General features: G+C 41.9%; 1 protein-coding gene across 1 annotated transcript in view; it reads left to right on the forward strand.

Moving 5' to 3' along the window:
* Positions 1–22,450, forward strand: part of CDK5RAP2 (CDK5 regulatory subunit associated protein 2) — a 70,297-nt gene extending 47,847 nt beyond the window's left edge. Inside the window, 14 exon segments of the mRNA XM_059865458.1 lie at positions 824–1,056; positions 3,149–3,197; positions 3,957–4,141; positions 5,298–5,423; positions 9,065–9,181; positions 9,447–9,636; positions 9,847–9,968; positions 11,345–11,593; positions 12,553–12,630; positions 12,723–12,982; positions 15,775–15,921; positions 17,821–17,959; positions 20,880–20,926; positions 21,799–22,450. Of these exon segments, the coding sequence (XP_059721441.1) occupies positions 824–1,056; positions 3,149–3,197; positions 3,957–4,141; positions 5,298–5,423; positions 9,065–9,181; positions 9,447–9,636; positions 9,847–9,968; positions 11,345–11,593; positions 12,553–12,630; positions 12,723–12,982; positions 15,775–15,921; positions 17,821–17,959; positions 20,880–20,926; positions 21,799–21,858 (2,002 nt within the window). The 3' untranslated portion in view covers positions 21,859–22,450.
* Positions 22,451–22,760: the final 310 nt, after the last annotated feature.

The following is a 22,760-nucleotide window of genomic DNA, read 5'->3' on the forward strand; positions in this document are numbered from 1 at the left end:
CCAAAATGAGTTATGCATCTTTTCCTGTACAAATGACAGTAAAAATGCTGTAACAACCCACATGACCGTAGATTCTGTTTGATTCCCTGCATCTTTTAACATTTCTCTCCTTTTTTCCCTGCTAATGGATGATTGTGGAGAAAGAATTCTACCTATGGTACAGACAGTGGCAGTACAAAGGGGATGCCTACATTTGCAAGTGTAAATTCAATAAATAAATTCAGTTGATCTGAGTTGAAATTTATATCCTGGCTTGTGGAGTATAGGAGTTTGGGCACCACAGTGGTTGTCATTGTTTCTTGCAATACACATGCAGAGATGTGGAGAATTTTCAGACTGGGTAAAGCCATCAGTTCAGAAAGTCCAATACCTGTTTTGGCAGGAAATAAAGTTTCAGAGGAGGGACAGTTGTCTGCTTCCATAGGGAGTTAAGGAAATCACAGAACACCAAACCAAAAAAAAAATCCCTAGAGTCAAGAAAAATATGTGTATTCTTAGAAACAATTTACATGGATTCACTCTTATTTAGTTTAATTTGGCACCTCTGCTGCTATCCATGTTCTTTCCAAGCAGGCCATCAAGTCATCCCATTAGTTTTGGCCCATTTTATAAATGATGCAGTTAAGTGAAGGAGAATCATCTCTAAATACCAAACTCAACAAGCAGAGACAATACATCTCTCATTGTGGCTGTTAAAAGCACTTTAAAACCAAATTGAGTCACATAAAATTATAGTTTAGGAATATAAGTTTAATTCCCATTTTATTTATATTTAAATGTCATTTATGGCCAGCAAGCTTTACAGCTGATTTCATTTTCTCAGATATGACTCGTTGGTTCACTCCCAAGTTCGGGAGCTGTCCTTCCAATGCCAGCAAATCAAGGAGATCCGCTGTGGCTGTGCCACCTACCACCAGCACCTCAGCAGCCTGGTGAAGGCCTTTGAGGAGCTGCTGCAGGCCAGTGATGTTGATTATGGTGTTGCTGAAGGCTTCCGTGAGCAGCTGAACCAAAGTGTGCTGCTGTTTGAGAAACTGGAGATGAAATTCCTCTATGGTGAGCAGCAATATTTGTGCTTCTTGTGAGAACAATGAATGCCCTCCAAGTGGGAAGGATTTTATTTGGTTGTTGGTGAAAGGAAGCCTTCCTTGCTGTTGGTTGCTTTAGAATGGGTTGTGGGGAATATTGTCGTGGAAGGTAAGATTTTATCCACAAAGAATCCCAGCATTGGAAGGGACCTCTGGAGATCATCCAGTCCAAGTCAGGGTCACCTGGAGCAGGTGACGCAGGAACATGTCCAGGTGGGTGTGGAATATCTACAGAGAAGGAGATTCCACACCTGTTCCACCCTCAATGTAAAAAGTTCTTCCTCATGTTGAGGTGGAACTTGTTGTCTTTTACTTCATGGCCATTGCTCCTTGACTGGGTTTTACTTTTGTAGCTGTACTCCTTATTGACACCTGCTGTTTGGGGTCTTCTCAACACAAGCATGTTCTAACTGCCAAAAAAAATAGTGGTTATATAAAAGTTTTGTTACACATAGCTTCAGGGTTTCCTGTTTCAGGGAACAGCCCAGCTGATTGTTGAAGACACCTGGGGACATGAGTTAGTGCTGGGGTAACAGTTGAACTCAGTGATCTAAGATGTCTTTTCCAACCTAAATTATTCCATGATTTTCTTAAGGGACCTGCATCTTGCTGCCTGCTAGTCTGGCTGGTGGAGAAATGTACACTGCCATTCATAAAAGAGCTGAAATACAAGCATTTTTTGGAAAATGAGCATCACAATTGACATTTGGCACTTGAAGGAAGAGTAGAACATGCATACTGCCTTCAGTCTGTAGTTTGGAGGAAGTTAGCAGGAAGGGGATGGAAGAGGGATGCTGTTGTGAGGAACAGCAAGCAAGACCTTTTCCTGGTGTCACAAGGGCTGCTCTTGCTGACCCAAACAGCCAGCAATCCTTCACAGATGTCAGCTGCAGGACCAGAACACTTGAGGTGCCTGAGATGAGGACTGACCCTCCCACCCTCCTGGAAGTGGCTCTGGAGCTGCCTTTGCTCAGCCCTGTTTGGGGCCCAGCCACAGCATGGTCTGTGTTCTGCCTTTCAGTGCACATCATGGCAGGATGTTGCAGTTTTGATTGCTCATATAAAGCAGCTGGGTATGAGAAAAAGGTATTACAGCCTTGTGTCATAGCAGGGTGATAAAAGATTGAGTGTATTCAACGATTGCGGTGGCTACAGAGATTCCTTGCATTGCAAATGAGAAGACTGTAGTGAATAAACATTAAATGCCTTTAAACCAACAGATGGTATCCTATATTCTATGAAAAGTCACTGACAACTGAGACAATTCAATATATCTAACACAATGGTGCTGCATTGAATCCCACATTAAAGTAAAATGATGTTTGTAGGGTTGTAAAGAACATCCAGTGTACTAAGAATTGACTGTAAAGAAGAAGCATGAGCAGCTGTCTGTCTCTGCATTTCCATCCTGACCTTCAGTTCATTCCCCTGAAATTTCAGCTGTGCAACTCCTCCCTGCCACTTTTGCTTAATTGCACAAAAATTTTAAAATAGGGGGAGCCAAGGTGACACCACCAAGCTCTTATTTCTTGATTCAAATTAGAGTCTGAGTCCAGATCTCTTGCACTGAATTGTGCCTGTGCTCACACACAATTCCACAGAGAATGTTGCAGGCAAAATCCTGTGTGTGCTCCTTCATTAAGGATGACTGGTTAGCCTGACTCCAAAACAAGCACAAAAAATCCAAGTGCAATGGAATATCTTTTATATAAATGTTACTGAAGAAGTAACAACCTGTGCTTGTAATCCTTTTGCCATGTAGCACAATTATTTCAAATAGGTATGTTAATTAAAACACCAAGGCTGTGAAATCTGGCATCTGTGGTTGGTCCCTGATAATTTTTTTTTGTGAGCTCCAGAGCAAAGCTATTGCTTTGTTGCTGGGCTATAAATGGTTTTGCTCTTGTACAGGATTTGACACTAATACAAAGTTTGCTAGTATCTGTTGACTCCTCTAATTTCTCATTAATTTACTACTCTGTATTTAAATAGAGTAAGATGGAGGGGAAAAAATGGTAATTCTCAGTATGTGTTTTTAATCAGCTGTTTCTGCTTTGCAGGAGAATCAATAGGTACAGAAGTCACTATACTTTATGAATTAGCTCAAAGGTAAGAGTGCAACTGAATGTTTAGCAAAAATATGGTTGTTTCATCAACTGATAAGGATACTCCATGTTTTGTAGCAAGTTTAGCTGTTTGGCAGGGCTTTGCTTATTAATATCTATTTTGTTAATAAACCACCCATTGAAAGCAGATTAAGGCTTTTTTCCCCACTTCCCACCTAGCAGGTGAGAGGCTGAAAGAGAAACATTTGTGCCACCAGGATTGTTCTTTTCATGAACAAAAATAACCATGTCCACAATCCACTGTGGTGCATGCTGAGATATGATCCTGGTGCAGGTGCCAGGGGGGACAGTCCCTCCCTGTGTGTCCCCATGCCCTTGGGGCTGGCTCAGGGTCACTCCACTGCAGCACTGCTGAAGTTCATTATTGTCACAACACCTTGATGCTGAAGGTGAAGAGAGCAGGTGTTGTTGTGCTGTGTTTGTTGGTTTTCTGCCAGCTTGAGATTCTTCTGTGCTACAGAAATGCTCAGCTCCTTGTTCAAGGCAGCTTGAGGTCCCCTGAACACAGAGGTGACTGCCTGGTGCTGGAAAATGCAGAGGAGGCTGGAGGGCCACTGATTGTTCCTGCTGACTTCAGTGAGCTCTGCATTTCAGTGTTGATACAACCTCTGGTGTGCAGTGGTTTTTCATGCCCTGTCACATAAATTTTCCTGTAAATCAGTATAAATTTGGCATCCTCTGTTCCCTTTCCAAAGTCATAGAATAACTTTTATATTTTAAACCATTTTATTTGGCACTAAAGGAATAATGAGAAGAATGCCACCATGTACCAACATCTGCAGGATGAGTCTCCTGTGCCATCTGCTCTTCACAGCTCATCTGACTTTGATTTGTCAGAGAAGTCTCCTCTTGGCTCACCTGAGCACAGGCATGACCTGGAAGGCCAGCACAGCACACTACCACTTCTGCCAAGCAAGTTTCCTCCAGGTAATGTTTTTCCCATGGAAGATTTGCTGGATATTGGGAAAAGCTGATAAATAAAGCACAAGGGAACTAATTAAGAAATAATGAAGAATGTTTGTCTGCCTCAGCTTTCCAGTTCCTTGCATAATCATTGCAGTTTCAGTGGTGAGGCACACAGAGATGGCAACCATCTGAATTACCCTGCTTGAGGCAGTATAAAGTGTGTTAGTTTGTGTCCTTGTTGCTTTAAGCTACCAGCTTTTACCTTGCTCCAGACACTCTTTAAATAGACAAGTTATAAGGTGAAAATAGACAATTGTCAAGAGATTATTATGTGGGAAAGGAGAGATTTTCCAATTTTATAGGAGCCAGTGTTGTGTTTCCTTGAGAATTGTTAAGTGCTGCATAATTAATAAGTGGTGTCATGTTTGACCTGGATAGTTCCACTAAACACAAGTGATGCTTGCAGTACTTTATTGGCAGCCATGAAAATTTAATAGCTGAGCTGGCACATCCTGTTCAGGGAGAAATATTGCAGAGTAAACCAGGAGTGTGTGACATGGATAAACTGACACATCACACACTGACAGGTAGAACAGATCTGCTCCTGAGGAAGGATGAAACTTGGAGCCAGTGGAAGAAAAATTGTAGAATAGCAAAGCAAGAAGGAAAAGGTACAGTAATGAAACTTGATACAGCAGATTTCTTTACTGTGGAGTGCATTGTGTAAGTCAAAGTCAAATTTCTCTCTGAGTTACTCTGGGAGCTTCCTATTGTTGTAATGAAAAATGTGTGCTGGTGGTGTGTGGAGCTGCACTGCAGACCTTTGGATTCTTTCCTCAGTACAGGGAATGTTTAAGTAGATAAAATTGTTATCTATTCCACTTTTGTAGGAAGATGAAATCTGAAGAGCCTTAGAGTTTAAAAAAAAAAAAAAAGTTAAAAAGTTAAAGCATTGAAGTCTTTAAGTTAGAATGTAGAGAAGGAGTTGTCACTGAATGCATGGTTTGAGCACTGTATAGGAAAAGGGTGGTGTGGAGTCAGATATTCAATATGTGCCATTTTTAACAGCTCTGTGTCATCTTCTAGAATTAACACCCATTAGATTTGCCAAGAGTGCATAGTGTAAAAGAATACAATCATCTGCTCTAAATAAGAAGTGGTCTCTTGCTTTATTTAGAGTTATTAATGGAGCATCTGCAAGAAATTAGAATCCTGAGACAGCGTTTAGAATACTCCATAAAAACTAATGAGAGACTGAGGAAGCAGCTTGAGAGACAAGTAACAGACAAGGAACTAGATCAAGGTAAGAATTCATTTAATGAGGAACTGAATCCATCTTTCCTGCTGAGAGCCTGAGGGATCAAATGCCACTGGAAAGGTTGGGAGCCACTTTCTCTGTTCTGCTGTTCAGCACCTCTGAAAGCCAAGCTCTGAGGTGGATTTAAAACTTTTCACAAGTAGCCAGCTTTCACTAAAGATGCTTTTGGAACACCTTTTGAAGCACCCCTCCCTGTGTTTTTCTACACTTTGCTTCACTCTCCTTCCCACCTTTTCCCCCATAGGAAAATTGATTAATATGCAATATTACTCTGACTGGAAGCAGGTAATAAATATAGACATACTTTCCTTTTCCTCAGTTCCACTGGTATTGACATTAGATTCATTATGTTTTACATCATCCCCATGATCCATTTCTGTTGTTGTTTAAATGGAGGCAACCTGCACATGGCAGTTTGCTTTCAGGGATAATTTACAGTGATGGAAAGGTGGATAAAAAGCATCCATTTCATTCCTGAAGTATTTACACTGCTGGAAAGGCATTCTGTGCTTGTGAAATAACCACACTGAAACACTTCCAACTCTTTTACAGCTTCATAAAGATTCTGGCAAGGGCATCTATTAATGCAGTGAAAGTATATTTTCTTTATAAACTGTCTTAAGCCTTCCATCTGTCTTCTTGTTGCCTTAGCACATCTACCAATGTGTGCAGGAGAAATTTGGAAAGGTGAAGGAAAAAAGCAGCTACCTGTTAGAACAGCTCCTTGTTGTGACTGTGTTCTTTCAGCTCTTGTTTCTCCCTGTATCCAAGATCTCTTTCATGCTGTCAGATATGCACATGCTCTCTTGCTAGTGAGGCTCCTTTTCCCTGATAGATGAGCTTTCTTTGACTTTTGGTGTAAAAAGAAATCCTGAAGTGAAGCTGAGAGGATTCCCAAGGGCATGTGGGAATGGCCTTAAGCTGAAGGAGGGCAGGTTAAGATGGGATACTGGGAAGGGATTGTTCCCTGTGAGGGCAGTGAGGCCCTGGCACGGGGTGCCCAGAGCAGCTGGGGCTGCCCCTGGATCCCTGGAAGTGTCCAAGGCCAGGCTATCCCAGGAGCAGCCTGGGATAGTGGAAGGTGTCCTTGCCCATGGCAGGGCTTGGAACTAGTTGGACCTTAAGGTGCCTTCCAACCCAAACCATTCTGTGACTTGCATTCAACATTTTTGCTTTTATCTGAATGTCCTTAGTTTGTTTTCTTTTAAAACACAAGGCCAAGTTGTAACATATGGCAATCTGCTAAATTCATGATATTGAATTGTTTGTTCAACAGAAGTTATTGCATAGATTTATTCTTGTTTGATAAATATTGTATGGCTGTATGTACACACATCTGCCCACTGTTCTTGCCATGTTATTTTTAATATTTAGATTTTTTAAGTATTTAAATGCCTCTGGGCTTCCAGTATCCTATAAATGACTCACATGCTGGTAATGACTACTTCATTCCTGTAGAGCTGAGGCTTGCAGTGCAAGTAGAACTAAAATAATTGCTTCAATAGTTTCAAATGTTAGGCTTCAAAATAAAATCAAAGGTTTAATTTTGAGTGTCCTAGGTTTCAAATGTTCTTAACAGCAGTTAACATTAAAAGGGGGTTTGTTTGCTTTTTTTAACCCACAAGTAGCAAGTAGCTGATGTTTCTACTCAGACTTCTTTTCAGCTTCTGAATGCCTTTATTTTGCTTTCCCTGGGAGTGAATATCTCCTTCCCCATTGCTGTGATTTTCAACAGTGCCTTTCTTTCAGTCAGTGTTTCCTTTGAAACCTTCAAGGTGTGCTTCCTTAGCACTCGCTTTTTCAGCACAAAACAGAATGAAAACTCAAGTGTATTGCAATTGTGGGCCCTGATGCTCCACTTTCCTCTGGTTAGATGGACCTTTGCCTCTGTGGAGAGAGTAATTGATGTCAGCAGGGCTCTGCATAGAAGTAGCAGTCTCAATAGTGGGTCAGATTGTGGGATTGTGGCCCTATTACCACTGGCTCTACATTATCCCTTATTATGTAAGATAACCAATAGTTATATTCTAAAGCCTTTCAGTAGAACTGCAAGAGCATAACTTTTCAAATAGGATAAAGCTGGGTGATGGGCAATAAATTAAATTAGAATCAAGATGAGACCATCAAGCCTTGCCACTTCAACTTGGATTGCTTTGTTAGAGTCTGAAAGGAGAAAGCCTTTTGAGTTCACATAGCTGCCTCAACTCTTTAACATATAGATAGTGAAATGCCATTAGTGCCAGGCTTCCAGAGCCTTTGAGTCTTTCAGCAGTGACAAGAGGTTCATATCATGGCACACTACATCCCAGTTAGGTAGTGGGTAAAAGCTTCAATTGGGATTACAATAAAATGAGATTACTCAGAGGAAGTGCAGCACATCAAATTGAATTGAACTGCCAGAGCTGAAATGCATCCTCCTCACACATTCAGCTAATTTTTTCTGCCAGCTGGTTATTTCTCTATTAACCAAATAGTTGACACTCATGTACTTATCTCAGGCTTTAAAGTCTGGGAGATACTGGGATAACCAATCAGCTGAAAAATGCTTTTAATTCTGGTGGGTCCTGAAGTGTTTCAGTGACCATGAGAAGGTCACAAAGGGCAATAACAATGACTTGACTTGCATTTCAGAGGCAGCACCTTGAGAGTGGGATGTGGCACTTTGCAGGCTGTGCTGCCCCAGTGCACATCACTGGGAGTGACTAGCACCAGTGCAGTGCACTGAGGGTTGCCTGGGCTGGGGTTTCACTGGCTGGGTACAGGATTTAACACTTAGAGTCACTTGCCTAGTGCAGTAAGGTCCTCAGAGCAGGATTCATCACCCTTATGTTTGTCAAAGTCAGACATTTCCTTCCTGCCAGTTACCCAGAGCTTCTCGTGGAGGCTCTGGAGGGAAATCCAGCCCTTGGAGGACAGGGGATCTCATCCTCACAGATGTGAGGAGAGGGGAGACAGGGTGAGTTGAGCTCTGGAGGGGCCTGTTCCTCCCCATGGCTGCTGATGGGTGATCAAGACTGGCTTTTTTATCTAAATGTTAGAAACACGGATTTAAGAGGGAGAAATCTTCATCCCTGTGATCATAAATGGGCTCTGAGTTTGTAATCTGAGGCCAGGACAGTGACTCCAGCCTTGTGCTCTTGCTTGTGTGCTAAGAGATCTCTCACCAGACTGTTTACAAGCCTCCCTGCATTAACCCCTGTGGATTAGCTGGTAGAATCCCATTGTTCTCTCACTAAATACAATGGAGTGTGAGCAGAGCAAGACTAAAATACATGGTAAACCCTCCTACAGTTTTCTTTTCAAATCATGGCAGTGTCACAAAATACTCCTGCATTTTGTCCTGTTGGGATTTTAGCTGATAGGTAAAGACTGCCAGGGATAATTCTGCAATTTTAGTAATGGTTGCCCAGCAATGAGAGGCACTTGTGCTGCACAGGGCTTTGGATTACTTGGCATTAACCTGAGCTGCCTTTTAGCCTGTAGTGATAACCTTCAAAATATATAGGGGAGAAATAGCTTTTATAGCATGTTTTTCTGCAATTTTTAAAATTGTTCTTGTCTGGAAAGTTTAATCTTTAATGACCTAGAGATGACTCATAAATCATCTTTTATGTATATATTTATAGGTTCTGCAAACATTTTTATCCATGGCTCAGAGCAGCATAATTCCCTGACTTCTGAAATACATTTCCTGAGGAAGCAAAATCAAGTTCTGAATGCAATGCTAGCAAAAGGATCTAGAGGTAAAAATGTAAACTGTTCTTTACAGGAGTAGCTTGCAATTCATCCCAGATCAGAAAACAATAAAATATTCACAGTCCACTCATTAAATTGACTTAACCATTCTTTGCACCCCTGAAATTCCATGCTCAACCATAAGCATTCAAGCTGGGATTAGCAATAATGGAGTAGCAGCTGGATAGTCTCTGAAAAAGCTGATTTAGTTAAAAATCATACCCTTAGTGCATTGTGGGCCTTGCAGATACCTTGTGTTTCCTCTTGTTTCAGATAAACAGAAGGAAAATGAAAAGTTAAGAGAATCTCTTTCTAAGAAGAATGCAGTCATTGAGCATCTTCACGAGGACCATGAATGCATGAAGAAAGAAAACGAAAAGTTGCAAAAACAAATTTGCCAAAAGGAAGATGAGATCAGATACCTGACATGTCAAATTTACAGCAGTCGCAATGAACTGAACAGGTATTGATTGTGTCCACATTTAAAAATTCACTTAGAGAAGAAGCTGTCAGTGTGACAGGCATCTGTTTAGTCACAGCCATTAATATTAACGAGGGGCTTGGATATATTCAAAAGGCAAGGGAAGAATTAGAGAGGGAAAGAAGAATGGATTTTAGGTTTTGAAAAAAAAAACATCAGAATTTAACTCAGCTGTTTATTGGGACTTAACAGGTTACAAACAGAAATTAATGTAAAGCAGCATCAGATCTCTGAGAATGAGAAGTTGCTGCAGTCGCTGCGGACTGAGATCAAGGTGTATGAGAAGCTGGAAGAAGCAAGAAGGAAGGGGACAGGTACAAATGCACAGTTGGCTCTGTGCCCTTTGCCCTTGCTCCTCTTCCCTCTGAACTTGCCCTTGTCAAAGGCCAGGAGGGCTGGGTCACTGTTCCTTTGCTCCTGCTCCTGTCTGCTCTGCAGAGAGCGCTGACAACGTGCTGCTCAGATGCTTTCTCCTTGGGGTGGCTGCAGGCCTGAGGTGTGTCAAATGTTCACCAGACACCCCCAAGATTCCTTTATCTTTTTAGCTATGCTAAAAAACAGAATTGAAGACTTAGTGGCTCAGGCTGGATGAGTTTCCTGGGGATCTTAGATATTTTCTTGTCTTCTAAAATCCTGCTGCTGCATCCTTGCAGGTCCTGCTTACCCAGGTAGCTTCTGCTTTCTCTTGGCTGAAGATGGGGGGAGAGGCTTCTCCCTGGGGCTGGAAGAAGTGCTGGCACTGCTTTCTGAATTAGGTGTTTAATAATTTCATGTCCACTTTGCTGTCACTGAAAGTGAGAGGAGGACTGGAGCTCACCTGAGTTCTCCCTCCCCCTTGGAAGGAGCTGTGCCACCACGTAGCTGCTGTTGGTGTGCTGAGGTGAAGAGTGGGATGCTTTCACTGCTGAAAAGCCCCTACCACATCCAGCAAATTTCCCACTGGAAGTTCTTAAAAGTTGATTTTTTTCTCCCTGCTGCTCCATGTTATGCTCTGCTGCCACTGGTTTTGCTGCCTGGCTGCAGCAGAAGAGCCCTGTAGGCACGAGGCTTTGAGGCAGAGCTGGCTCAGGGGTGGAAGGGATTCTCCTTGCAGAGCTCCTGATGTCATTAGAGAGTGGCAGCACCCTCCTCATGCAGCTGAGCCCCTGCCCACTGTCTGGAGAACACCCTGGACAGCTGGATTTCAGCAGGAGAGAATGCATGGAGTTGTTTGTGTACTGATCTCTTTCTGTGAGAAGGCAAACAGAGCCCTTGCTTTTCTCAGGTTCAGATTTGTTCCTCTGGTTGCCAGGTGATCACTGTTTTCTTTTTCCTTCAGTGTATAAAATTAAACTCCCATCCCTCCTCCACACTCTGATATTCTCCTTTCCTTTCCCCAGACTGTGCATTCCTGCACTTCACATTTTATAAATCCTTCTCATTCTCCTTCTATCTAATTTTTTAGCTTTTGGCATGAGACGTAGTAGCTTTTATGGACAAAGTAAAAAACATTTTCAGCCCTTTAAATCTTTCAAGAGTAGAAGCAATTAAGACATGCTTTTTTTTTTGTCAAACCATTATCTTAATGCTCTTTGTAGTTAATTCTTAATATTGAGGATAGCACTGGCTATAACTTACTTGCTGAGTGTTCTGGTGGATATTATTATTTTAATTGTTAAAGATGTTTGTGTTTCTTTTGAAATTGCCTCAGATCCCAGATGTGATGCCTCAGAAGAATTCCAGAAAGATCAGAAGAATCCACTGGATTTACACGAACTGCTGGCTGAAATCCAGAGCCTGCGAGTGCAGCTGGAGAGGAGCATAGACACCAACAAATCTTTGCATGAAAAATTAGAGGAACAGCTTTCCAAAGGGAAGAGAGAGGAAGTGGGCCCAGTGTCAGCTGTCAATATCAACTGTGTGTTGAAGCCAGGCTCTCAGCCCTGTGCAGGACTAGATGGTACTGTGCTCTGTGTGCTTTTGGCTACTGCACAACCCTTAAACATCAGCAGCTCTCCTCAAATCCCTCTGCTGTTAGAGCAGGGTGTCAAATGCACACTGCACTGTCCTAGAGCAGCTGGTGCTTCCTTTGCATCCAAGCAAAGCAGAGTCTCTGGGCTGGGAGGATGCCTGCAGTAAATTGCCATAAATTCTGCTTACCTGGGGGGTTCCTTTTTCACTGCTGAGCTCTGTAGTGTTTGCTAAGGGTGAGTGTGTATTACTCAGGAATGATCAATAAGTGCACTAAATGGGCTCTGGATAAATCAGTTGTCCCCTCTTTGCCCTTGAGGAATGTTTTACCTTTATTTCAATCACTGTTAAGTGATGCTGTTTTAGCAAATAAAGGGAAGTGTAATGTTTACACCCAGGGTTAGGTTATTGTTCCAGTATTGATGTACATGGGATACAGAGGGCACTTGAATCTTCCTCCTTAAAGTGCTCTGCACAATAAAGGCTTTCCATACATCCAGAGAAAACCACACAGACCAGAAAAGATTCCTTGCAATGTCAGCAGCTGAGTTTTTCAGATGTGCTTTTCTCCTAGGTGCTTAGGGAATGTGGAAGTTCTGAAAGAGGAATATAGAGACAATCTTTAGTCTGGTACAGCTGAAAAAAGTGTCCTACTTCTTGTGCAGTTAATAGGAAGCATATATTTGTTAATAAAATATGTTCATCAAGATGCATTTTAGATTTTTTAAACTATGGTTTGAATTTGGGAGATACCTAGAATTTGGATAGATGCTCAGGTATAAAAGTAGGCAAATACTGGAAGATCCATGGCATGGCACTAGAAAAATCAGCTGGTTTTCCCTGCTTCCAGAGGCCCAGTATAGCATCAGCAATAAAAGAACTGAAGAGCTGGGAGGGTTTTTTCTTAAATCTAATAATACAGCTTTCCTTCTCCCTTTTTAAATGTAGAAAATCTCTGCAACTGCCCTGCTGCCAGGAGAAACAGTGATGAGCAGAACAGACACAGCATTCCAGCAGAGAACACAGGTACACCCAGCCCTGTTCAACAAGCAGTCGAGTACAAAATAAATTTTTTTTTGGTATGAGGATAAAAAAACAACCTGATTTTTCTGCCCCAGGTAGTCAGGCAGCCCCTGGGGGTGATGTGGACAGTGCCTCCCTGTGCAGCAGCACCTCGGGCTCCAGCAGGACGTGCACCCCACGCCTGGTGCCCGGCCATCGCATGTGGGCGGACAGGAGCGGCCGGCACGTGCTCGGCCTCATCGAGGACTACGATGCCCTGAGGAAACACATCTCAGAGGGACAGCAGGTGCTGGCACACATGGAGAGGGCTCTCAGGGAGCTCTCTGGCACCAAGCTGCAGGAGCCTGGAGGGAAGGTGAGTGTGGGTTTCTCTGGGTTTGGATTGAAGGCACTTGAGATGGCAGTTCGTGTTGGGACTCAGGTGTTTATTATTTCTTATCAGTGGAACAGACTCACAACTGTGAGTTCAGCAGCTTTTCATTAGAAGGCACAAAATGGCCAACAGTCTCTTGTTACAAGGTCTTTTAAGACTAAACTATCCAATTAAGAACTGACACCTGGATTATTTCCTCTTTTAACCCAATAACTGATCCCACAGAGCCCATGATGAGGACTTTCCTGCCCAATTACAAAATGCCACCCAAACCCATGAAGAAGAAGAAAGAAGCAGCCCAGGACAACAGCCTGTGCCCTCCATCTTGCTTCTATCCACAACATACTAAAAATCCCAAAACCTAAATTTCTCAGCAAGTGGTACACTGTCACTGCTCTCTGTAATCTGTTCCACACTTTTGTGGATTCCAGTCTGTCTTGAAGTCCAGGAAACTTTCTCCATGAACAAGGGTCAAAGTCAGTGCTGCCCTGGGGGTCAGGGCACACAGAAATATTCCCTGTGCCCTGGGTTTCCACAGGTGAGCACTGAAATCCTCTAAAGGAGGTGGATTTTACCCAGAGCCACAAAGTGGTGTGAAGGGAAGAACTGACTGAATAACTCAGGATGCCTCAAGCTTGGCACAGTCATTGTCTAGATGGACTCAGTGGGATTCTGAGGTAGTTAATTCTAGGCCTTTAAGCAATCTCACTTTCAGTTTTGGCTTTAAATGAGGTAAAACTGCTTGGTTTTGCCACGGAAATCAGTGTTTGTTGTGCTGAAAATGATAAAAAAGCCAAACAAAAGCAGCAGCAGAAAACCCCAGGTAAAAATCTAAAATGCTGTATGGGGGGTTTAAATGAGGGGTGTGTAAAAGAATAAAGAATAAAAAGAATTAGGATTTTCATATAATGAAGGCTTGAGATAAACCCAGGAAATATGAGACAATTAAAAGAAATGTGATACAGAGCTGATAAAGTTCTCCCCTTAGTTAAATTCAGCCTTTTAGTAACACCAGGTTATAACTGTATATTAAAGATTGATGGATGCTGATGAGGCTTGTTTCATATTACATTCATATTTCAGGGAAGATTTTTTTAATATTTTTCCACTTTCTGGTTATCAGTTAACATTTAACAACATCATAGACTAGTCCAAAAACTTGAATATTTCATTAATATTCAAATACTGTCTTCTAGGGCTCAGAGTATCATCCTTTCTTCCTTCTCTGACAGTGTTAGCACTCATGGTGCTCTTGCTGCAGTCTTAAGGATGCTTAACCAATAAAATGTTTATTTTGTCTTGAATAACCTCACTCTTTTTTGTCTAGAATAGGAGAACTAGTCAGTGTTTACTTCTGCTAATTTTCTCTTACGTAATATTAATTTTTGGGCACAGATAATGATGGCATGTTTGGGGTGGTTTGAAAAGACACATTTGCCTACAAGCTTCAATTAAAGGGAAGGAACAATCTGTGCACATCTGTGGCATCTAATAAGGAGCTAAGAAACCTCAACCCCAGCAGGAAGGGCCTGGATCAGGCATGGAAAACAGCAGCCAGTGGTAAAAATAATGAACCACTGGCATGGAGGGTGCTCAGAGACACTGACTGGAGGCAATTTTGAGGATGGATTATGCCAATGTTTCAAAAATTCCACGTAATGCTTTCCTGCCTTGGAGAGGGAAAGGAAACTAAGTGTCTAATGAAGGTCCTTTTCACCCCTATGATTTTATGATAATATAAATGCTGTAAAAAGCATGCTTACTGCTCTTCAGAAAACAGAAGGTCTAACTGCAGGGATAAATTCGTGCTAGTTATTTTTGCAGTTATAATTAGTGAAGCTGTTGAAGGTGCTGCAACAATTCTGAAATTCTTTTTGTGATATCACATGTGTGCTCACGCAGTCAAATGATGCCTGAATGACACTTAAGACTCTCTGAAGTATCATATATTTCCCAATGACCTAGTTAACATACTGATAATGACTGAAAAAGTGATCTCTCTAAGTTTTTAACTTGTTTTGTTGGTGTAAAGATAAAAGCAGCAAGTTTCACAATTTGCAGTTTCCTATCAAGCCTTACATCACTGAAGTTTCAGACTACTTAGCAAATGGGATATTTTATGTGACAAGAGGATTCTGGTTTGATAACAATGCTGAATAAATATTCAGATTGTATCCTGCATGGGGCAGGAACTGCAAATGGTTTTTTTTCATTACCCTTCCCCCTGCTGTAGCACCACTGCTTTGGTAATCCATTTGCTCCCCTCACATTCTTTCCCTCCTTTATTTCACATTTATGCAATTTCTTCCATTTGGTTTCTCATCTGTCAGCAGAAGAAAACATTTTATGTGTACCCTGATAGTTATTTTAGCATTAAATGGAACAGTTTAAAGGGTCTGCTAAGGAAGAAACATCTATATTGCTTAAATTGATGTCTGTAATCATTGACTTTCAAATAACGTGACACAAAATGCAAATGAAGAAAGAAGAGAGTTGCCAAGTGTTACCATGTGGCATAGCAAATCTAGTAAATATAATCTATTGTTAATCATGGTTATTGATTAGGATAAATCCCCTCCCTCACTGAAATTCTCAGATAATGCATAATTCAGCAGCCTTTGTTAACTAACAGATTAGTTTTTATGGCACACAATGGCTGTGTACATTATCTTCAATATGAAATCACAGCAGCTGGATTAAACCCATTAATTAAGATTACATTTTCATAATGGTTGAAGTATAAAATATAAAATGTCTCAAATCCTGTGATCCAGGTACCAGAACAGGCATCCCTGCATGGCTTCTCCACGAGCACTCACACAGTACAGCAGATTTTGGAAGAGGCTGCACGTTCCCTGAAGCTTCTCTGGAGAGTTTCCCTTCCCCTGAAAGCTGCTCATGGTACAGCTCAGGGCATTCAGGTACTGCTGGGCTTCAGCTGGGCTTGCCTGGGGGTTTGGGGTGGGTGTTTGGACTTTGGGAATGTCTCCAGGAAGATGCAGCAGTTACAGATGTGTCATTTTGGAGAATCATGCCCCCAGTCTCCAGCCACGTGCATTTAGTGTAAGGCATGTCCTGGTGATGCTGCATGGCCAGGTGCTCATTTACAGCATCCTTTGCAATAAAAATGGAATCTCTAATCCTGTTACATGAGATCCAGGAAATCCAGGCAGGTGGCAAAAGCTCCACCTCAACAAGAAAAGGTTTGGGCTCCCTGTGACTTGAACCAAATTCAGTTTGATTCTGTGTGTGTTGGTAAGAAGAGAAACAGCAGCAACTTTGATGTAATCTCAGCTGCATTTTCCTTTATGTTCTTGATGCCAAAGTGGTAAAAGATGAAGCTTTTGTAAAAGTGTGACAAAACCCCAAGACATGTTTTATAACACTTTAACTAAAAAGGATTGCACTATGCAAATGCATAAAAGTAAACTAAATGAGGAATGAAATATCTCTGCTGTCAGAATACCACCACTCAGCATTGAAACTGTTTCAAACCCTGGCTTTAAAATAAATCTGAAGTGATTTCACTGAGGGTTTTGTATGTGTTTATTAAGGGAAGTAGGATATTTCGGAAAAAACCCTCAAACTTTGGGAAAACAAACATTTTCTGTGTAATTTCATCACACTTTTTAGTGATATTTTTTAACATCCTTAAATATATAAAATCACAAAAGCAGTGGGAGTGAAATTTGCTGTCTGATACATTCCCTGATGTTTCAGCTCCAGATTTGGGATGCCTTGGCAAGAGTGTGTACTTCCATTTTTATCCTCAAGTGTGTAATCCATGCAGACAGCTCCTGCTGGCCTGGATTGCAGGGATTGAACATCTCTCACCCCCACAGGGCTTTCAGGGTGTGGGGGATGCATCTCCTGCTTTCCTGTCACTGATCTGAACCTTGATTTGATCAGTCACTTCTGCCAGGCTGATCTTGATGTGTCTGGGGATCTGAATTCTCAGGATGCTCTTAATTAGAGCCTAATAGAATTTTTTCTCGAGTTTCGTATCCAACACCCCTGATCTTAAGGATATTAGATTGCTCCTGATGTCTTAAATGCAGAATATGAAAGAATCTCTCTCTACTGAAGTTTGGGTTCTAAAATACTCTGAGTATTCAGTGCCTTCTCTGCAGCCCCACAAGAGCTGGGAGTAATGAGTTCTTCTGCAGAGATAAATAATGGGAGCAAATTCCAGAAGTTTTATTACTTAACAAGTGGCACAACAAGAAAAAAAGGTCCAAGCTTAAATCTGCACAAGGACCCAAATCAGTGCCACTGGCAGATGTGCCAGGGCTTCTCACAGTCACATTTTACAAGTCACTGACCAGAACTTTGTGTGGATTGGTAGTGAAAACTGAACCTTAATAATGATACTGTCAAATAATTGTGCAGTTAAACTGTCCCAGTGCCCTTTAGCCCTGTGACAGAGGCAGCATCAGCCATTAAAGAGCACAAGGAGGAAGCTGGAATTCTGAACCTGGCACCCAGGGCACTGATCCCTTGGCACTGATCCCTTGGCACTGGCCTTCCTTATCTTCTCTAGTTTAGAACAAAAATGGGCACCAGGCTAATAGACTTCCCTCAGTCTCACAAAAAGTTACTTGCTCTAAATTCCAGCTAAGAATTGGAGTTGTATCACACAATCTCATGTCATGGGGCATGTGAAGGAGGAAGGACAGGACTCAGTGGTGGTCCTTCCCTCCTCTGAGTATTGGCACTCCAAGGAAACTTGAGGGTACTTGCACAAAAGTATTGAGCAATTCCCAATGTAGAAAGTACTTTTAGCCAGTAGTTTAGTATCTTACTTTTTTCTCTCAATCCAGGATGAAGGAATGAAAGCAGAAATATTTAGGTTACGTAAGAAACTGTCTGAGCAAGAGAAGAAGTTGCACAGCACAGTGAAACGCCTGCACTCCACAAACCAGCTGAAGGAAAACATGGAGAAAGTCATCATTGACCAGTGTGAGTGTGTGCTTTCACAGAGATTCTGATTTGATTTCTGTAGGCTGTGGCTACCTTTAAAATTGGTGTACCCTCATGTGCCCCAGCTGTGACAGACAGGCTCAGGCTGTGCTGAGCTGCTGGAGCCTCATTCCAGTGGGTAGAAGTTGCCCAAATACAAAAGGCTGTAGAGAATATCATGGGAAGCTGTTCATGGTTTTACAAACCACTGATAATGTATCAATCCATGCAGCTGCCACTAATCCCTACTTGGGTTATTTCATTTTGGATACTCCTGTTTCTATTTTACAGCAGCTCTGGACAGAGGCAAAGTTTCTGTTTTCTGTAAACATTTTCAGCCAAAGTTTTGACATTGTCAAAATTGTGATTTTGCCTCAGTCTTAATAAATGTGGGATTAGGCTTTTACATTTTCTGAGGTACTGCCTTGCAAGGAGCTCTGTCAGGGCTCTGCACCAGGCTGAGAAGTGCAGGAGAACAAGCTCACAATAAGGGAAACAAAAGCTTGCTATGAGTATTTTTTTTTTAAGAAAAAATAGGGCATGCTGTGGAATTATATTTTACCCTTAGTGGCCCATGACTAGAAAATGATCTGGAAACATGAAAACAAGTGGGACACAGGGAGTATTGTAGCTGTGTTAAGCCAGGTGTCTGTTTGAAGAGATCCATCTCTGCTGCTTTAGACTTTAATCACTCACCAGAAGAGATCTGAATGGAACTCTGCTCTACCTTCCTGCTACAGCAGTATGTGTGCTGTGGGAAGAGCAGTTCATTTTCTTCTGTAAAAAAATAAAATGAAAAACAATCCATTCTTGCCTCCTCTGAAGTGGTGGGACTGAATGGCTCATTAGTCCTTGCTGGAGTGGCACTTGTGTTATCAGTAATTAATCTAGACTGGAAAATTTTCCTCACCATACAAAGTGATAGAAATATCTGTAATATTATATGTTACTCAAGTCAGTTAAATGAAATGTGGAGTGATAAATGTTATTTTGCTCCACAGCCTGTAATTTTTATATCTAAAGCCCATATATCTTCTGCCTGCAGATTTTTGTTGTTTCAGGCATTTATGGGCTGGTGTTTGGTCACTTCTTTCAAAATTGCTATATTATATGTGTACAAATGACTTGTATTAAATCATAATGATGTTTTGTTCAGGTTGTCGAGCCAAATTGCTCAGTTTGGGGTTGTCATGTAAAAATCAAAGCCATTCCATTATGTCTTTATAAATAATATCTCTGGGGTAGATTGACTGGTCTGGTTTGTCCAGTTCCAGTGTCATCTCAGTCATTTCAGAGCTAGGCTGGGTATGAATCAACAGATTTTACCCTTATAGCCAAAATGTTATCCCTGAGCCACCCACACTTCCCTAAAGCAAACAGTGCCTGTTGCCCTAAATTTGCTCACTTTTTTCAAACTCCTCTGAGTGAGGTGCTGAAAACTGAAACCTGCATTTTCTGAAATCTCCGTAATGCAAATCTCTGCTTGGAGAGCAGCAGCTGTGCCAGCAGTGGCACAGCTTCCAAATTCTCATCATTGGCTGAATTCAAGAGTTTTGATTTAGAAAAATCTAGTTTGCCAGGTGAAATGAGTTTACTAGCAGAGCTCTTCTGAGCAGTGAGCACTCTGCCACACAAAGAGACCTGGATGTGATTTTCTCTAAGTTTCATTGATTATGGGAATTATGGATGTTGAGTTGCCTTTGTCTTAAAAGAGCAATTTCAGAAATGTTTCTAATTCTCATCTGTACACAAATTCCTGGCCAAGCCTACAGCAGAACTGAGGGTCCACCTGAAGCTGCTGGATTTTTTCAGGTTGCTTCCCCTTGGTTTTGAGATTTCTTCCCTTCTCCTTTTGCTAGCAAGAAGGGAAAAGCACTGCAATGGGTGACCTTGCCTGCCTTCATTCTGCACACATCCTGTTACCTGCCTGCTCCAGTGAGGATATTCAGGTTCCCTCTGTTCTGTAGCTGAACATTCCTAAATATATTTAGAGGCAGAGACTGGAACATTCTTGTGGCTGAGAGTCTTCTGTGTGCTCTCTCTGGTGAGAGAGCTTATTGCTTATAAACCTCATCTGAACCTCTGAGCATGGAACAAAGCAGTGCCAAATTGCAGTAATCTGCCAGGGGTGTAATTATCTCGTGACAGCTCTACCCTTGGAGTTGTTGGCTTCTTATTGTTGTAATGAAAAATCTTTATTATGGTTAAATTGTTTATTTTTGAGACTGGAATATCAAATTGGTGATTGTGAGTGGTGCATTTCAGCAGTTACAGGACTGACACAGATTAGAGACTCACATATTTAACCTGACATTTCTAAATACCACTTGTGTTTGGAAACAACCCCTCCTCCATTCCCAGGTCTCCTGCTGGCCCCACAGAAACAGACTGGGAGGGATGAATGGAGAAAACCTGGAACCTTCAGGGCAGGCCACTGCTCTTTGATTTCCCCATGGCACAGAGAGGTTGCTTTGTCCTTGAACTGACTCCTTTTGCCATCTGTCCTCTTCTCCCCCTCCTAACTGCCCTCCCCAGCCCAAGCAGGATTCTAAAGGATCAAAGTGGAGTTAGACCATGCAGCATCTCCCCTTAAAAGGGACAGAAAGTCTTCCTGTGTGACTTGGATGGAAGGCTGAGCATGGCAGGGGCTGTGCAGGTCTGGGGGGTCCATGCTGTGCTGAGCTTTGCCTCTTTCACGTGGCAGAAAAACTTCAAAACCACTTCCAGGATGCCTAGGTTTGAAAAGCAGGTTGTGGAGCACAGGGAATGACATTCCAGGGGTGGCACTGCTCTGGAGCTGCAGTCCTGAGGGAATCTCTGCTCAGACATGATTTCATGTTTGGTCATGAGACAATTACAGGGAATTTAGAAAGACTTGCAGTATTCCTTTTAATCTTTTTAATCTCCTCTTTCTTTCCAGTGGTTTTAACACACGATGTCTTGAAGAAGGCTAGAGGAAACCTGGAAGTAAGGAACATTTTTGTTTGTATTGAATTCCTTGGTCTCTGCTAGTCAGAAACACACAGTGCTGTGTCAGGAGTATTTTGCAGAATTAGTCTGATTTGCTTTGGGTTTGCTACCTAATCAAGCCTGGGTGACAGCAGTTTAGTGTGATAAATAGCCTGCTGTGTTTGATGGCTGAATTAAGAGCTTTATGAGTGACCACATAAACACCTAAACCCTCTCCTTCCCGATGCTTTCCCCAGATTAATATTCATGTCTGTCATCATCTCCCAGCAGTTCATTTCCAGGAGATCACAGCCTGATAACCTGTCTGCTCTAGAGACACCCTTGTTAAAAGCTGGAGCCTGTCTTAGTCACTGCTGGTGCTTTTATTTTTTACCCACACCCCCAACAGGGGCAGCTTTTGGCAGCAGCTCTCTGCAGGGAGTTCAATCCCTGGGAGTGTTGCAGGAATCCCTGCTCAGATTTGATTTCTCTTTTTCAGACCTTTCTCCCTGAAGGATGCAGTGCATTCCTTGACTCTGAAATCCCACCCTGCCCCTCTCAGCCCTCCACTCTCAATGCTGTACAATTCCCAGCCCCTCCTCACATTTTCCTCTAACCTTGTCCATGCATCCCTTCTCCCTCCTCCCCATCAGCATCAGCATCTCCCTCTGCAGCTGCTGTGCTGTTCTCAGCCCTACCTGAGCTACAAAGTGGTGACATAAAACAATAAAACAATCTTTCTGCTCACAGAAGTCTTAGCACTTTAATTTGAAGATCTGATGAACACAGGAGCTCCTCTTGGCACATCCTGGTGCAGCAGGATGGGGTTGGGACAAATTGTGGGCATTAAAATACTGGATAATAATTATAATTATTGCTTTTCCAACCAGGTCCCACCAGCTGAGAATCAAAAATCACCTTCCTACACCAGCAAAAAAAGGATTCTCTGAAGGAGAAAGTTCTGCTAACAGAGACTGGTTTTGTGAGTGTTGTTTGCTTTGTGCTGCCTTAATATTTATTGATGTAAAAAATGTTTGTTCAGCTATTTTAATGGAATCAGCCTTTGACCAAAAAAAAAAAAAAAAGGACAAAAAATGACACCTTTTGGTAAATAACTTATTTAACATTTCCTGTAATGTAAAGATGGTTTTTAATATTTATTACAGAAGCAAGGTACTGCAGGTATTGAGGAAAAATCCAGATTTTTTTAAAGTTGGCACATTTGAAATTTTATATTTGTACTTGCCATGTTGTAAAATTATTTGTTGTTGTAGTCAAACAGGTCCTGAAAGAATCAAGAATGTCATCCACCTTCCACTGTTTCTCTCCTGCTAAAAGAATGTAGGTTAAAAAAAAAATGCCAGTTGTCATTGTTTTGTAGCAATGTGAAAAAATGTTAAATATTTTAAAGCATTTTAACCATCTCTGGAAGGTTCTTCTGGAAGCTGCCTGATGCTGGGCTTTGTGTTAGGTACTTAGATTGATGGTGTGTCTGAAAATGTTACTTAGAGTCAGACAATTAAAATGAAAAATAATCACAAATGGGTTTGTGTCATTTTGTTTAAAACCTCAGACTTTGGGCATTACTGACCAAAGCATCCCATCATTTATTTCCTGAGTGGCACAAAGTCAACTGGGAAAATAGTTCAGTTTAACATTTACAAGAGCATAATTTGCAGTGATTTTTGGTTACCAGAGCAGAGTTTGTGGGGGGAGCATGACTCCATTGAACTGGTTTTGTACAACACACGATGTTTGTTCCCCCTCAAGCTGATGACATCCCCACTGCACAAGGAAATTTGCCCTTGGCACCCAAGCACTGGGACTGGGAGATCCCAATACAGGATTGGGG

Source organism: Haemorhous mexicanus, chromosome 21, assembly GCF_027477595.1.
Source record: "Haemorhous mexicanus isolate bHaeMex1 chromosome 21, bHaeMex1.pri, whole genome shotgun sequence".
NCBI lineage: Eukaryota > Metazoa > Chordata > Aves > Passeriformes > Fringillidae > Haemorhous > Haemorhous mexicanus.